General features: G+C 37.2%; 2 protein-coding genes across 3 annotated transcripts; both read right to left on the bottom strand.

The window, feature by feature from the left end:
• Nucleotides 1–51: 51 nt before the first annotated feature.
• On the bottom strand, nucleotides 52–2,297 carry manbal (mannosidase beta like). 2 transcript variants are annotated; one of them, XM_079242610.1, is made up of 3 exons: nucleotides 2,169–2,297; nucleotides 1,646–1,837; nucleotides 52–349 (listed from the first exon to the last, which is right to left on the bottom strand). In XM_079242610.1, exons 2-3 carry the CDS (start codon nucleotides 1,793–1,795, stop codon nucleotides 236–238), a joined length of 264 nt encoding a protein of 87 aa, XP_079098736.1. In that variant the 5' UTR covers nucleotides 1,796–1,837; nucleotides 2,169–2,297; the 3' UTR covers nucleotides 52–235. The 2 variants fall into 2 exon arrangements, with proteins under 2 accessions (XP_079098736.1, XP_079098737.1); XM_079242611.1 differs by having other exon boundaries at nucleotides 1,646–1,833; nucleotides 2,169–2,239.
• A 1,122-nt stretch (nucleotides 2,298–3,419) lies between these two features.
• nfatc2b (nuclear factor of activated T cells 2b) lies at nucleotides 3,420–16,539 on the bottom strand (the record flags this gene model as incomplete). Its single annotated transcript, XM_079242964.1, has 10 exons — nucleotides 3,420–3,519; nucleotides 5,852–6,472; nucleotides 10,040–10,172; nucleotides 10,312–10,367; nucleotides 12,137–12,277; nucleotides 12,643–12,815; nucleotides 13,513–13,715; nucleotides 14,594–14,765; nucleotides 14,875–15,883; nucleotides 16,413–16,539. 10 exons carry the CDS (start codon nucleotides 16,537–16,539, stop codon nucleotides 3,473–3,475), a joined length of 2,682 nt encoding a protein of 893 aa, XP_079099090.1. The 3' UTR covers nucleotides 3,420–3,472.
• Between the last annotated feature and the right edge of the window lie 968 nt (nucleotides 16,540–17,507).

Below are 17,507 nucleotides of genomic sequence, written 5' to 3'. Positions count from 1 at the left end.
ATCAATGATATTGTGTAGAAAAGAAAAAATATAAAACAAACATAAGCATCTTTATTAACAGTAAAAAAAAACAAAAAAAAACCCACCTTGACTAATTGCTTGTGGTAAAACTGAATATTACTGTAATACAATGCTGGTGTACTTTTTAACTGTAGTAATAAATGAAATGCTTTCTTTTGTCAGTGACACAATAAGGTAATGCACAGTTAGATAACACACACAGTTACATAGTCATTTATCGCTTCTTTTTGCTCTCTTTCTTTAGTTTCTGTCGAATCTGAGGCGCCGGTCCTTTAGCTTTCTTCATTTGTTCAGCGACTTTTCCATCTGATTTTTCGGGCTCTGATTCCTGTGGAGTAAAAACCATAAACATCAACACCGCTAATTAATCAAAGATGTCCTGAGATGTTGAAATATGTCAGAAAACATGAATGTTAATCATTATTAGACTGTGTAGTGACAATAAAGATGTCAAATTTTACCCCAGACCATGTGATGAAACATGTTTTATTTTACACAATTGAACATGTATATAGAATATCTGTAGTTAGCAATATACATATTGTTTGGCTGAAAGTTTTTTTAGTTTGCAGGTTTCATGATGAAATACTATTTATATATCTTTAGTAAATGGAAGGTTGAATTAAATTTCCACATTTATGCACAGAAAAAAACAGACATATTCTATCCTGTCAGCAATCTTTTTAAATGCACCACCTGTTGTTCAGGACAGTGTTATATGAGAGTATGTATGAAATAACAAATCTGATAACAATGTCTCAAAATAGAATAAGTAGTCTGAGAATTTAATTGCTTATCTGTAAATAATCTTCCCTGACATTGTTAGTATGGAGACTGTGAAAGCAGTCTTGGTGGATTTCTAACTAAATATATTTACCACTGAGCAATCTAAGTGACAAGTGCCTTTTAGACATCTGGGAAAAAAGATTTATTTTCAGAACAGTATATAATACCAAATGGTCTCAAATCTATCCAATGAGGTGTTATGATATAAAGATACATCAGGGTTACTCAATCCTGTCCTATGAGTGCTGCAAGCTAGCAGGTTTCCAATATAGTCCTGCTTTGGCTAAGACATCTACTGACATTTTGATAGAATGATGAGATATAACTCAAATGCATGTTGCAGACTGAGAATAACTGAGCAGCAGTGCATCTCATGTTTTAACATTTGTGTGGGAATATGGTTGCATATAGTGGACAGAAATGTAAATTGTTTTGAACATAAATTATTTTCAGTAAAGCATTTATCCTTTTAAAAAGTTTAAATCAAACACTTTTCTTGATGATCTAGTTTGATAACATGAGATAACTACAAATAGATCAGGAATACATTAATACTATTTGTCCTTTTAAAAACGATTTGTAGCACTACTTCTGTCCTTGATAAACATATTTTGTATGACACGAAAATATCACTTTTGTTTAATTTTCAAGCTTGCAAACAAAATGATCAAGTCGACAATATTGTTGTAGATACTTACTTATTACACACTTAATTTGTCTGATTCTTAATTTCACCTTTACCCTACACAAAAAAGCAACAAACAAACAAACAAACAAAAAAAAAATAATAAAAAGAAGTGAAAACTTTAAAGATCTGCTTGCCGTGGATTGAACCTACCTGTTCGTGGTCTTTGGACGTGGGGAAGATGACAGCAAGGATGCAGATAAGCTGGAAGATGGCGCCAAGAAACAATCCATAGCGCAGAATGCTTTCTAACAAGGTGGGCTCAGGCACTTCTGGTGGGGATAAGTCCAGCTCTGCAGACATGATGATGCCACTCTGTTTGGACTGATTCCTTCAGTGACCTTTCTGCACAAACAAGAGTGTGATATGAAGATTATGTCGCAATGACAAAGAAAACTGACGTTTAGATGCATAATCCTAGCTTTTCATTTTTTTCTCTTTCCTTCTCATTCTTCTTCTCTATGTTTTAGATCAAACACACTATTGATAGTTAATACGTACTTTAATAGTAATAAATCACGTATTCTGTTCTGACATAATCAAACTGTATGCAGACTATGACCTTTTACAACAAAGCTGCAGACTGCAAATACCTGCGGCAACACTAAATAAACCACAGCTGTAATACGTAGCATCCTATTTAATGTGTGAAAAAGAAAGAAATATAAACACTCACCTGGAGTGGCAGGAGTATTTCACTCCGGATTATGATTTCAGATGTGCAACACTAAATCAAGGACAAAAAACGAAGAAAAACAGCTAGTTTTGACACTGAGAAAAGGCTAACACTCTGCACAAAGGCGATAGAAAAAAACATAAATCCAGGAAATTACGTCAGAAATCTGTGATCGACTTCCGCTTTCTTGAGACAATTCGTTTAAAATGGTGCCCCCTAGCGTTCATGTTGTTTTTCACATTATTAAACTGGTCTGCCCTCTGTGGCATGCATGTTTTTTTTTAGTAAGGAGCTGGGTTCAAGGAATACGCTGGGCCTTTTCTTGAATTAGAACTTCTAGACAGTATTTCTCTGAATATGGCAATAAATTTGGTGTTTAATTTCCGCCTGTTTTCAGCCAGAAAATAGTCCAACAACAAATCTTTGATGGGACAGTGGGTTATACCAGCAGACAGCTTTTTAAAATGTTATGAATGCAACAACAGTTCAGTGGTTCAGAAACTTGCAATCTTTCAAAGTAATTTTGATAGTTTAGACTAATAAGCCATTTCGTCTAATTTTTTGTATAATTTCATTTCAACTAATGAAACTATTAGGTAATTATGCAAACTTATATTTAGTTTACAAAAATGGAATACTTGAAGCAAATATTAGTTGTATTATCCATAGAAAACTTATTTCTGTCATGTATATTTACAACTGAGCTATATAAAAGGATTTTGGAATTCTTCAGGCTATTATTTGTATGAAAAACACATGTTAACTTGATAGTGTTGTCTAATTTTTTAATCATTTATAAATCAGGGCAGTTGTAAAATGTTTTTTTTAAAAATATGTTTTAATTCAAGTGTCAAGGAAATTTGATGCATTCATCATTTCATTTCACACGGACACATATTTATATAAACAAAAATTTATTTAATATAAAATATTTTCTACATGCTTACAGAAAACAATTGTACAGTTACATGAACAGAGAAGTAAAAAAAATAATAAAATAGCATACATTGTGATACAGTGATATTTAGGAAGGCTAAAATTTGTGGATGCATTAAAGGCCAGCTGAGAGCTGAACCTGTTTTGCTAGAAAGGTTTTACAACAGTCAAGTGAACTACCACCCCTCTTACAGTCCAACATGACACAATCTTGAAATAGTCAGTACAAACCTATAATTTCAACTTCAGTTATTTCTTCAAGACTGCTGACATTCATTCATCTTTTCTCGTCCCTGACATCAGTAGATTACAATCATTGCCAAAAATGTAAATGTGCTGGTCTTCAGAGCAGCTGTGGGGCTGTGGGTTCAGTCTCCATTATGACCCTTCATGTCTCTTCGTATGATGTCATTAACTGAAATATATTGATGAGAGGGATAAGCAATCATAACGCAATCCAATCAAGAAAAATAAATGCATATTTATTGTACATTTTATTGCAACTATTCTTCAAAACTTAAGGTTAAATATATTTTACATATATTTGCACAGATTATTTAATAATGTTGATGGCATATTAATTATGTTGAAATGAATTTAGATAAAGTCTATTTCTAGTAAAAACTGGCACTCCCTTTGCACATCCTCAGTTTTTATACATATAATGTTTACATTATGCAATAATGTGTTGTTTAAAACAACCAGTAGGAGTCGCTGGTGATCCCATTTGAGTCATTTTATGTGTTTATTCTACAGAAATAGCAGGGGGCAAAGACGAGAGGAATGACAACAGAAGTCCTTCATCACATGTGTACCAGGGGAGTTGAGGTTTGCGGTTGGCACCTTGAACACCTCAGTCACCAAGAACCCCTTGAAATAGTCTAACTTCATACAGACATTAGACTTTTAATGTCTCAAAATCTATATAGACATTGACCTGCAGTTGTACTTTCATGTCCACCAGACATCGCATTCATTAAATAGGAATGGCTATTTAATGAATGCGATGGCTTTCTGAAGCAATAAAGGATTTTTTTTCTGTAAAACTCTGTGAAAAAATGAAAATCTATTGAGGGTCATAATATGAGACAGTCACAAATAGAAAAGAAATAACATAATAGAACAATATATGTTGTTTTTTCTGTTCATGAGGCTCATCAGTAGCTCCATAAATATTGCCCCAGTTTTTATCAGACCCCAGAGTAAAAGAAGTTGTTACTTTTTAACCACAGGTGTATCTGCATATATTTGCCTATTCACTTTACTTCCTGTTGATTCCCACCAGTACTGAGGTGTAATCAGAAACTTTCTACAATAGTGAATTTGTGAAACATTTGGCCTCCCACTTTATAGTTATGTTTCTTTTTACTCTGTGTTTCTTTTTATCTTGAGATACTATTCAAGGTTTTCATTAAGTTTCAAAAAATGTGTATCAGTCTGTTTTTGCATAATGTGTAAGACAGTGAGAGTGAGACTGAAACAGACAGGAAAGTGGATCAAAAGACAGGAGTTGCAGCGTGTTTGCAGACTGGACCACAAACACCCATCCCCCAGGGTTCGGAATCTTACTTTACAGTTTAAGTACAAATGTGTGTTGTATTGCTACATCATGTCTTAATGCTATTTTATTTTATGCTCTGTGTTCACTCAATGAATTTTTTAGTAAGTTTGTGTTCAGGACTTGTTCAAATTGCATTAGCTGAAGAAGGGAAAACAAGCAAACAAAAGAGAACAACATTAAAGAAAGTCCAAAAACAGAAGTGAGGTTTCTTCCAATTTTCTGAAACAACTTTTTCATGAACTACCATAAACTGTATAAAATCCTATATATTTATATTATATGTGACAGTAAGTGAAATATATGAATAGTAACATATATAGTACTGTATATAGTAAATATATTCTTACAAATATTTTGTCATAGATTAATTCAGTCTGGATTTTAGATATCTTTAAAAATCCCTAGAAATGTGTGTTGCCAGTATTTTTTTTTACATTGTTTATTTTATAGTGTAATTACCATGTTCTACCTAAAAGACGTACTCCACCCTTACATCCCTTCGTGTACCCTTTGTTTCACAAATGACACCCTTTTGATCACCCCTGGGATTAAACATCAAACCTGGGGGGAGTAGGGATTTTTCTGTTGCTTCCCCAGTTCTCTGTAACTCCCTCCCACAATACACCGGAGACATCACAGATCCTGCCACTTTCAGATCCAAACTAAAACCTCATCTGTTTCGTTCTGCTTTTAACATTTCTTATAGATTTTATCTTTATATTCTGTATTTTATCTGTCTATTTTCTTTTATGTGCTTGTTGTAACTTCTGCACCACTTTTACCTCGTCTTTTATTGTGTATTTATTTATTCATTATTATTATTATTGTTATTATTTTTATTATTATTATTTTGTTTTAAGCATTTTATTTTAAATTAAATTTTATATTGGTATCTGTATGATATAATGTTCATTCTTCTTACTGTTGCCATGGTATTAATTAAGTGCATATTATACAGTGTATTACATATTATACTGTGTATTACACTTCTCATTAAGCAATTCTCTTCATCAGTATGTCCACTATCAATCAACGGTGAAGCCCTTTGAATTAGATCTGACTTATTTGAGTGAATTAAGTTTGATTTTTTGGTTTGAACTGCCAAGGAAAGTGGGGAAATTTATCAAGGAGGAATGAAGACAACAGGTCAGTCTGAGAAACTTCACAAAGACAGAAAAAAACTTACCATCCTCTAGGTAGGCACAGCTCAGGTTTTCTTGCTTCACCATGATTCTCTCTGGAACTTGATCATCATGGTTTCCTCTGGCAGGTCCGATCTGGGTCAGAGGCTGCACAACTGGCTCCACCCGACTTCCAGCCTTCTCTTGAATGTACCTTGAAGGCGGCGACTTTCCCAGTGGCAGTGATGTCTGCACTAAAGCCTGATGCCTTGACACCAAACAAGCCTCAAATGAATCCCCCACCTGAGGAGCCTCAGCCTGTTTGGCTACAGGGGTTCTGGCGTTTATGCACTGGCTGGGAGTGGAGGCAGGGTGTGAGAGCAGAGCTGTACTGCAGTTGCTGTAACGCTGGTTTGCAGTGTGGTACATCACTGGGCTGTTGATCAGGGTGCCAGCTCTAGGCTGGTAATAGGTAGGTTCATCCAGAGAACCAGGGGTTAACATGTGGCCACGGGGGTCTACAGTGGTTAGATGGTACAGTGTTGAAGAAACATTTAAGGCTTGAGGGCTGCTGTTTTGCTCCAAGTGGTGATAGAGGGACTTCATGGACATTGCTGACAGGTACTGACTATCTGTGTGGCCATATGAATTCAGCTGGTAGTCATCAAGAGGCTCTGCTTTAATGGCTGAAAAATAAAAACAAAGATTTTTGATGCATTTGAAGGAAAGGAAATCATCATCAGTGTTGCTCAGAGTTGACAAAAGAAGTACAGTAACACAATAAGGCTGTATCCAGCCTCAGAGGCTTGAAGCTTGCTTCTGGATGCTTCTGGGGCTAAAACCTGAGGGCTGCCAAAACACCGCACTTAACTGTCATTTAGTGCAGCTTTTTAGCAGCCACATGCTGCTGGCTCAAAGACTGAGTTAATCCCTCAAACATCTGTGTAAAATAGACCCAACTATAAAGCAGGCATGTGTACAACCTAAAACAGAAACAGCCAGAGTCACAGAGGAGAATGTAAAGGTGATGTGATGCACTCAGTTTGGGTTATTTAAGTTTTTTGTTTTTACAACACATTATGCAGGTCCTATTAACACTAATGTACAATACAGTCTTCACCAAGATGAAAATTTTGTAAAAATATTTATATGTCTTTATCTCAGTTGTACAGCACTTTGTTGAAGCTGTAGCTGGTGGCACTAAAAAAACTGATGATGATGAACAAATTTTTCCATTATAAGAAAATGTACTGCTTCCAAGATTGTAGCAGCTGTTATGATCAATATAGTAACTAATAAAAAAAAACATACACTGCCTTTGATACGATGTTACAAACATAATCATAAATGTATCTGGAATATTGGAATTAGTTTACTGAATAGTAGATCTTACATTCAGCCTCTGCAAGACTTTTTTACAATTTAAAACTTCCAACTTGCAAAGTAAATCTACTCTGTCCAGAAACTAAATCTGAAAGAAGGAATTGAATAAGAGTCAGTCATTTAATTCAATATACAAATTGATGATGCTTCTTTCTTTTTTTTTATTAGCAGCGTTAATCTTATCCTGTAGGGCTGTGTTTATCAATTCCGGTCCTCAGGCCCTGTTGCCCTGCAGGCTTTACAGGCAACCCTACTTTAACACATCTGAATGACATAAAGGTTTGTTAACAAGCTCCAAAGAACTTGATGAGGAAATTCAATAATCTGACTCAGGTGCTTTGGAGGAGGAACACGTCTAAAACATGCAGGGCAGGGGGGCCTGAGGACTAGATTTGAGAAACACTGCTGTAAGGTAAGGCTATAAGGCTGCATGGTGGTGTAGTGGTTAGCACTGTGGCCTCAAATCAAGAAGGTTACTGGTTCAGGTCTTGATTGGGATGGGGATAGGGTTGTGGAGTCTCCCCATGTATGTGTGGGTTCTCTCCAAGTACTCCCCATAGTTAATTGATCAGTTCACACATATGAGCTGCTTTAGATATATCATGTCCCTAATGACTGTAGAACAAATGTTTTGTTTACTTGTTCTTTCTTAGTTTCCATCCCTTCCTTTCTCCACCACATGTGACCAGTTTAACTAACTTGTTAGCCAAAATAAAAGTAAAGCTGGCTATAACAGTTGAGGTTGTATTTCTGTTCCAACATGCAACACGGTTTAACATCCCTTCCCATTGTCTGTATTGATTCTTACTTTCATAACAGATTGACTTGGGGTGAGCAATCAGGAAATAGCAAAACTGATACATATAGATTGGTTATATTAACTAACTATATTAGGCAGAGAAATCTTACACAAAATTAGGTTTCTCTTGATTTATCAGTTTGACAATACCAGCAATAAGAATAAGAAGCCAATGTAGAACGGATCCTACATTGTCTTCTAAGTCTATGAAATAATCTATTAGAGTATACAGGCATGTTAACCACATTTAAAAGGTAGTTAATGTGTGTATGGATCAAATGAAAACTAAACTATGTACCAGTACATTTGGAGAATATAAAGTCACTGTATATGTGTGCAATTCAAGGCTGATAATAATCCGTAACTTTCTCATGACCGTGAGCTTTCAAAAAAAAAAAAAAAAAAACAACTTTCAAAGAGGCAATTTATTTTTTCAGTGTTTCTAGAAATACATGTAAATTAGCCATATTTGTTCACTGGAATTAAGCATCTTGGCTGTGATACTTATGTATGTTCAGAGCAATAGTGAAATGACATTTCTTTTCCTTAAAGAGTAAACCCCAGTTCGTTACTTTTGACATGGGCACAATTTACTCCCTGCTGAATGATGTGAACAGCAGCTGATTGATGTTTTAATAAAGGTTTCTTATAAGAGAAGAAGCTAACAGATCAAGAATGTCAAATGTATGATCAAAAGCACCTGCGGGATGAATTTGGTAAATGTCAAAAGGACATAAAAGATTTTAACTAACAATTTTCAAATATAAGAAACTTTAAATAAAAATTTGTCCATGTGAGGTTTCATTTTTTATGTATGAATATGAAATATTTCTCAGACAGGGGAGTTGTTATATGTTTTTTATCTTTATATTGTTGCAGAATGCTGCAGAACACAGAGATGGTCCATCTTTGTCCACAGTGCAGTCCAACTCTTAAATACTGACCCCACCCTCTTCAGATATTACACTCCAGCCCCTGTATGCGCATACCACTTTAATGTAAGCACAGAGTACCCCGACATCGACAGCTTCTGCAGTGATTTTAGCACTTCCTGTGTGCTTTTAGCACTATGTCTGTCCTTAACTTGTCATATGTTCAGTCTGTCCTATTATTGATGCTGCCCCTTATGCCTTTCAAATTGCCCCACCCCCAGGTATAATAAATTCCATTCAATTGAACTGAACTAAAATGAAATACCAAACTTTGTGTATGATCCGCACCACTCTTTTATTATTATGTTCTTGTTACTTTAATTATTGCAAATGATGAATTCTACCCTGAAGCTGTATTGACAGGTTTAGTATATCATACTTATTTAGGAAGTTCTTTAATCTGTTGTTAAAAAGTTTTTCTAGGATTTTTTTTAATGTTGCGGAAGGAATGACACTGGTCGTAGTTTATTTTCAGACATACGCTAACAGTTTTGAGATGCCATCTCTTTTATCCAATCTTACCAAAATAATCAATTATACTCTCATCATAATGTGAAATCCATACCTCTCAGTTTACTGACCTGTTTTTTTTTTAAATGTTTTGCAATTTTGAAATTCAAATATGATCAGTACGTTGTAAAGCAAATGTAAATGACAAACTGAAGCAAAACATTATTAAAAATGTCACTTTTTTTCTCAAGAAAATTGATCTTATTCATTGTTTTCTAAAACCTGAATTCATTAAATGTAAACATCCTAATATTGTACTTTGTAGCTCTAAAACAAATGGGAAAAATAGGAGCTTTTGTTATTTATAGACCATGATCCCACTATTTTCAAGGCCTAGGGAGGATAACTTCATTCATTTCTCATTTTAGTAAATTCATAGTAAATTTACAGTTAATTTGATCATAATTTCTGTCTGTCTTTACTGGAAATAATGAAATTATGCTGTACGGTACATTGCCTCTCTCTAATCATCAGGTTTTTAAAGCATCAGGTATTGTAAGTTCCCTGACACTACCTACTGATCTAAGGGTGGGAAATGTTTACTTTTTAAAAACCTTCCCATTTCTCAAACATTCAGCTAAACTGTTTCCCTTGCAATGTGAGAGCAGAGGTGGCTAACAGATACATACCTATTAAAGGGGTGTAGATGAAATGCTGAGGCTGACTGGATTTCTTCTTCCCATTGATGACGTAGAAGTTGACTTTAGCCGGCTGGCAAATGCTGCGGTCTTGATATGGTGGTACCTCAACAAACAGCATATTCTAGGGGCACACAAACATAAGTAAAATATTCAGTCAAGCCAACATTTCAGAATAAATCAATATCGCAATCTGTGTTTTGATCTCTGCTTTGAGCACCTTCATCAAATTCATTCAAACAAATGAATCAAACTTAACTTACAGCTTGGGTTTTGTCTCTGTCCACTGTGGCTTCCACTTCCCAGATTTGCGTTCCATCTGAAAATGTGCAGACAGAAATGCAGAGGAAATTCACAGATTTATTAGCTTTTTTCCTTATGCTTTGTATGTTTTCTTCTTTTTTCCAAATGTAGCTGTTGCTATTATCAGTATAACAGTATAATTCAGTATAATCTTAGTGTTCTGCATTTTGAGGTTGAGTAAAATGTATGTCCCCCCCCCCAGAGTTGCTATGCAGGTAGCAGTCTGTTGTCCTCCGGGATTTGGAGGTAAATTAAAAAAAGGAAAATACTGCAAAACTTTGCAGGTACAACACTTAATGTTTCTGATATTATTTTGTTACCATCTATTAAGTTAGGTGAGCCCCAGGAAGCTCGGCTGCAGCAGGACTAAAATAACTAGGTTCAGTTGCTAACTGCCTACAAGCACAGTTGAAGCTCCATAATTAACATGACATGTTTGTATAATCTGAAAAAGGCTATATTATGCTTCTCATTTATTTTATATTTTGGTAGATAATGCTCCTTTTTCACATTTAAATGAACCAGTTTCCTCTGCCTCCCATCTTCAAGTTGAGCTAAGCTAATCACAAGTAGCCATAGCAAACAAGGCTAAAAACTACTAAAAGTAAAAAAAAAACTAAACAAAAAAGGTTGAATTGAAAGCAATCATATGATAGTAAATCCCATGTTTTACAGCATGTGAGCACATTTGTTCACAAACAGTGGAAAGTAGTTTTTTTTTTTTAATTTTATTTTTTTTTAAGTCTGTTTCAGTCCTACGTTCCCACTTCAGTTTTTACATGCTGCTTATGCACTCTACCCACGCATTGCAAACAAGAAAAAGCTCCTGTTCTGGGTCTGAGTCTTTATCAGTCTGTCAAACCACATCCTGTTGCACAAAGCCCACGCTAAGCAACCGGGAGGCTTTACATGAAGACAACTGTACCCATCCAGCTCACAAAACTAACCCAGCTATTTTGTGTGGGCAGAGTGAGCAGTAACAAGGTGAGAAGTTTCCATTTAGAAATAAATAAAACTTGCCATCTCCAACAAAGTTTTATTAGTTAAAACTTGTGGTTTGTTTTGTCGTAGCTGAAAGTGGAGGCTGCAGGAAGATGTGCGTCACTAATAGTTGATGTTTCCCAGGTGATATGCAAATAATCTAAAAATACAGATACTATATGTGTAGGTGGACATGCTTCAGCAGGATATTAGGAGGTCACATAAGAGTATTACTCTATTTTATTCATTATAACAGATTTGAATCCAAATATAGCAGAAATTATTTATATATCAAAAAGAACATTAAACATTTTACATTAACTTTTGGAAACGATTCATGTATTGAATAAATAAGCTTTCAAAGTTTGGAAACTCTCTGATGAGAGTTAGTCATGCAGTTGTGAAGACAATCCAAACAGTGAGTTACATAAAGATTCACAAATATACAGTAATTATATTCATCATGACTGAGTGTGAAGTATGTGTTTTGAGACTAACTCGCTTTTCGAGTCAGGCGTAAGAGGAGATTTGTTTGAAACAGCAGTTTTTATACCTTTTGCTTGGCTTTATTTTTCAGCCATGAAGGGTTTTTGCTGGACACCAAGTTACATCAACTGATTATAAAACTAGCTTCATAGCCAATGTACAGATATGAGAGGAATCTTTGCTATTTGTCAGGAAGGTGAAAGGATCACGTTAAACCAAAATGCCATAATATTCTTTCAGCAATAATTTTATTATATATTGTTCCTCATATTTAAAAGTTTAAAAAATCAGAGTCAGAGACTGACTTCAAGATCTTACCTTGTGTTTTCTCTGAGAATATCACCTTGGAGTCCGATGTGAAGTTCTGTCCAGTAAGAACCATTTGCTGACCACCGAGTACAGAACATCGATCCAGGTCCTGCCTTTCTACTGCTGGGAGCTCCTGAGCTGAGCGCTGAGCTGAAGAAACATATCACATTAGGACCCACATAAAATAAATACTAGATCCAGCAGGAACACTTTTATAGCAATTAGCGACTCAGAAGTACCAAAACACATTTCAGGAGAATTAGTTTACAGTAAAGTTTGGACAAAAATGAAAAACCCATTAGTTTTTATGGTAATGCAAACAACTTCACAACCTAGATCACAAACGAAAACACAGAAGAATATTTTTTTTTTATATTTCTACCTAAAACTTGCTTACTTTTGCCCACAAGTACCACAAGAACGACATCATGTTGGAAAATGTAGTTGACAATATTGAATCTGCAAGTGTCATGACCAAGTGTAAAGAGTTATTTCAGGAATTAAACATTTCTTACAGCATTCAATAGCGTTAGAAGCTACTTGAAGAGACACCAGCTGGCCTCCAGGTTGAGGAATGTGGACACGGAAGACCAGACGTACACGTGTATTTTTCCGTCCAATATCCGTCTCACCATTCCTTAGTTCAATGTCTGCATTTCTCAGCTTCAAGATCCCAACACAGTCAATCCTGCACAATGACAGAGATGAGTTATCAGATGACAAAGATCCTGAAATGATGCCAAAATTCTGTGGTGGGGAGATTTAACTTCTTGTTTTTGCAAAGTTGTGCAAAACTGAGCCTGTTCACACCGATTTAAAGTAAAACAACAGTGCAGCATAGTACACCAATTTTCCCACTGAAATAATAGAGGATCCTTAACATATAGTCTCATATATCAGTTATTCAAAAACTGTGTCAAGAGAAAAAAAAAAATCATGTCATTGTTTTTTTTTCTTGTTTTTCTTTTGTGACTCATCAAAAGTTTCTGTTGCTTCAAACAGAGGCTGATAGGTGTTTCTTGGAAAAACTCCCTGGCACACAGGAAGTGATGCATCTCATGCTTCCGTTAGCAGTAACAGTGACTTGTTGGGAGTGAAAAAGATTGAAAACATTGCCGCCCTCATCACCAGCACTGGCTTTCATGGCTTGGTACAAACAAAACAGTAAAATGAGAAGAAAGCACAGCTCTGAGTCTCTTTTAATTGTATCTCTGCGTTGGTCTATTTGGCAGATGCCAACACAGCAGTTTTTGCAGAATACTTCACCAAAATTAGGTCACAGCAACTTACTGACTTCTGGTGATGAGTTTTTCACCTTTTCTGGAGTCTTTCAGACTCATAGTGGCACTTTTCATTTGTTAAACTAGTCTTTCTGTTTTACTCACACTACTTTCATGTGGTTTTTTGGCTCCAGGGGGATCTCCAATACTTTTGTCCCATTTATCATCCTCTCCATGCTGGGTGTGGTGACAGTCTTCCCAGTGATGCGATGGACCTGGTAGAAGGCGTGGGGTTTCAGGAGCCTCTCATCCGCCGTCCCAATAAAGACCTGCAGTCCAAGTGGAGCGGTGCCTTGGTACCCGAGGAGCTGGTTTAAGTAAAAAATGTGATATTTTTTATTGCCTCTGTTATATTTTTGGCGGCATTTATCTGTTTGTCTGTCGGTTTGTTTGTTAGTAACTTAACAAAATAACTTATAGAAAAAAAGGGGTCTTCAGATCTTTCATCACAGCAAAAACAAATTAAGATATAAACGTGCAACGAATACCACGATATAGCCAAGACACTGTCAATTCATTATCAGTGAATCTAAGAATCTTATAGTGTATGCATGTAAAATGAATGTAGGACTGTAACATTGTGTGGAAATCACAACATGGGTGGAAATGAGCTGCTTGGCAGAGGCCTGCGCTCTGTGTGCTTTTCTAGTTTTTTATGAAATTATAATCACCTACAAGACTGTTTAAGTTTCTGATTATAAATTTACTAAATATATGTTTTTTTCTTTCTTTGTGTTGGTGATTTCATGATCATCACAAAGAAATGTGTTATTACATGACTGGCAATACCAGCACACTGCTTTGCATAAACCATTTGCGTAACAGAGACAAGAAAACCAACAGCGAGGGATTAATATTTAACCTAGCAGGGCAACAAATGAAGTAGACTGTATGTCAATCTCTCAGCCTTATGTTGGCATATTTTTGTGGAATAGAGGATGAGCAGTATGTTAGCATTTCTTAAAAATAATCAGTGTGGGGGATGTGATGTGGTGGATACACAATATGAAACTCTGTCTTCATTTGCATGGCTGTTAGCTTTAGATGAACTCAATATCAACCAGGAAATACCACCCCGCCCCACATTCACAGTCTCTCCCTCCCACATTTGTTTTGTCTTGTGGGAAATTAGATTGAGATATTTAATTCTCCTTTCTACCATATATTAACACATGACTCCACACACCTGAACCTCAGGATGCCCTCCATTCGGTGTCTTCACAGCTCCTCGGCTGCCCTCAGTCTCATAGTGGGCTCTGTGGTGGGATCTGGGCTGCTGCTGGATCAGTAACTCGTACTGACCGGAGAGACTGGGCAGTGCCCACTCTAAGGAGGGAAGTGGGGCCATGGCAATACCACTGTGGCAATAATAGAAATAAACAGAAGAAGATGACAGGAAAATGTAATGAAAAAAGAGAAAGATTTCCCATTTTGAAAAGCCAAAGGAGGACAGCACCGACCACACACCTGTATGCAGCCCGAGGAGCATGATGGTATGACTGAGCGGGAGGCCAAACGTGTGCAGCTGGGAGCATGTACAAGGTCTCAGATTTGATCTCAGCTCCAGTCCTGCTCATCCTCTCCTGCTCGACGGCCCACTCGTACCCCTCCCTGTATGCACAGTCCTGCTTCTGGGCCTGCGCATGTGAACTTCTCATCACTGCATTGGGTACTGGTCTGGGGAGATTGGAGCAGAGGCTGTTCACCATTTCCTCTAGGCCCTGTGCTGGATTCTGAGCCTGAGGATGAAACTCAGCTGGGGCCTGGTACTGGGGGTGGATGTAATAGGATCGCTGCTGATCATGTGGTGATGGGATGGGGCTGGGGCTACGGGAGCGCTGCTTGACAGGAGTGCCTCCCTGACAGGAGTGAGCCTGGTCAAAAGAGCGCTTTCCTTGAGGTGAGGTGGAGCGGGAACGCTGGTGGGGAAGTGGTGAGGGCGAGCATTGGTGATGTGGCTGGAGAAAGGTCTCATCTGTGATGCTGTTGCGAGGTGAAGCTCCTGGAGAGGAGTGGACAGAAGAAGTGTGGATCCCCTGCAGGCCTGGGCAGAGGTCCAAAACAGGCATTGAGATACCATAGCTCCCTCCGTTAGGAGGGGAAACGCACGGCGAGTTCAGGGGAGAGATTGTCTCCGCCGGCCAGCCTGTAGAGGAGTTACTGCTGGCAGGGCTCACACACTCTCTGTAGGCTCCCAGGGTTTTGGAGCTGGAGCTTGGCTCCAGGTTTTGAGAGCTGAGTGAGTCACCCGATGGAGTGATCTCAATCCTGGGGCTTGGAGCAGGTATGTTGCTTGCTCCTGTTGTCAGCCCATAGGAGTCAAACACAACCCCTGACAGGTTTTCTGTAGTGGGGCTGTGAGAGGAAGTGTCCTGGCTGGATGCTGTCTGGGTGGAGGTGGAGATGTACGATGTGTGATGGTCGACCACAAGCAGAGGAGGCTGGCTGTTGCTTGGAAGAAGAGCACCTGGATCATCTGTAAGTTACAAATAAAATGATTAATTTGAGCTGAAATATGCAGATTACATTAACATGTAACTGACTTTAAAAAAAAATGCAATGTTTACTTTCCCTTTAGTTAAAAACCTACATTCTCTGACATGCAAATACTTTCCAGTTTGTGGGCAAGTTGGACCTTACAAGTTTGATCATGGGCACATAAAAAAATTATTGTCAGGGTAGAGAAACCACATTTACTGACATAACGTTTAACACAGTGAAGCTCATAGCTCCAAAAAGAAAAACACAGCTTCACCTAGTTAACAAACAGAGCATGTTTACCTTCCTTTTTCATTGTTGACGACTTTTCTAATTAACATAAACAATAAAACAAGATTCCTGTGGTGCGTCCCTGAACAATTAAAACATTTTCCTTGCAATTAAAATTCCACCTCACCGTGAAGAAAAGAAATTCTGAAGTGTGTGTTAAAATGATCAAAGCCATTATAAATTTGAGAGGACATTTACATTAATACAGAGGTAGACCTATTATTTGTTATACAAACCTTTAACGCAGCCAACAGGAAAATCTTCATTTGGCTGGTTGTACAGAAACAAGTAAGAAAAGTCAAATTCTTCCTGACTTTTGTCTTGCTCCAAACCCTCGGTAAGACCCAAACCTCCAGAAGTCATCTCCAGCTTTGCAAAGTGATACCAACGTGTATCTTATGAAACGCTTTCAGGGATGTTGCGCGCTGGAAAGATCCGTTTGAAATGAGAGCTGCTGCTCAAATAAAGTATGAAACTCCGCAGCGAGCGCTTCCTGTCACAACTGATGATCACAAGCAGACAGGAGATGCAGACCTGCCTACTTCTCTCTCTCTCTGTGTGTGTGTGTGTGTGTGTGTGTGTGTGTGTGTGTGTGTGTGTGTGCGCGCGCGCGTGTGCACCTGCTTGTTTATTGTGTTCTCTTCGCGCGCAAACAGTCGTCATCTCTTCCTGTGTGTTCACTTTGCAGATTGTTACACGATATAGACGGAAATACTTGCTCTCCAGTGGCTACAGGGAGAATGAGGCTGTGTTGAACTGAATAGATTATTATTTACTTAATAACTAATTGGGGGACCTGGTAAAACACGAGTTGCTCTTGAATCAAAAGGCATGCGTGTAGTCTGACCATTGATGGGCAGTATTGTTCTGCTGGTCCTTAGTGACCCTGTTTTTAAGGTTCATTTCATCTAAATGAAAAAAACACCTCCATGTTTTGTTGTTGTTTTCTGTTTTTAATAACTTAGATTTGGATATGTTTGTCACTATAATCTTTGCTTTCCGCAAAAGTGAGGGAATATTGTGTCCTGTAGAAAATATTTTGAATAAACCAGTATCAACAATTTGAAAGATTTTTACTAAATCAGTGTTTTGGGTTTTTTTTTTTTTGTTTGGTTTTTTTTTTTTTTTTTTTTTTTTTTTTTTTGCTTAAATGGTGAAGCATTGCTCTTGTAAACAGGCTTTTATGAGTTCTGGCCTTAAATTTCTTCTGTGCTCTTTATAACAGAGAGAATAATTCAAACCGTGAAACTCTGCTGTTCACACTGAAAATACATTTGCTGACTGTTTTTCAAGCCATTGGCTGAACTAAGGATTGCTGGTATGGACTCCAG

The sequence above is a fragment of the Telmatherina bonti genome (genome assembly GCF_933228915.1).
Source record: "Telmatherina bonti genome assembly, chromosome: 6".
Classification (NCBI taxonomy): Eukaryota; Metazoa; Chordata; class Actinopteri; order Atheriniformes; family Telmatherinidae; genus Telmatherina; species Telmatherina bonti.
This window is presented reverse-complemented; position numbering and strand designations above follow the sequence as displayed.

Excerpts from the sequence above, each read along its gene's own strand:
- manbal (XM_079242610.1), bottom strand. The coding sequence starts at position 1,795 with ATGTCTGCAGAGCTGGACTTATCCCCACCAGAAGTGCCTGAGCCCACC. Across the intron at positions 350-1,645 it reads CGTCCAAAGACCACGAACAG|GAATCAGAGCCCGAAAAATC; the intron begins GTAGGTTCAATC and ends TTTACTCCACAG.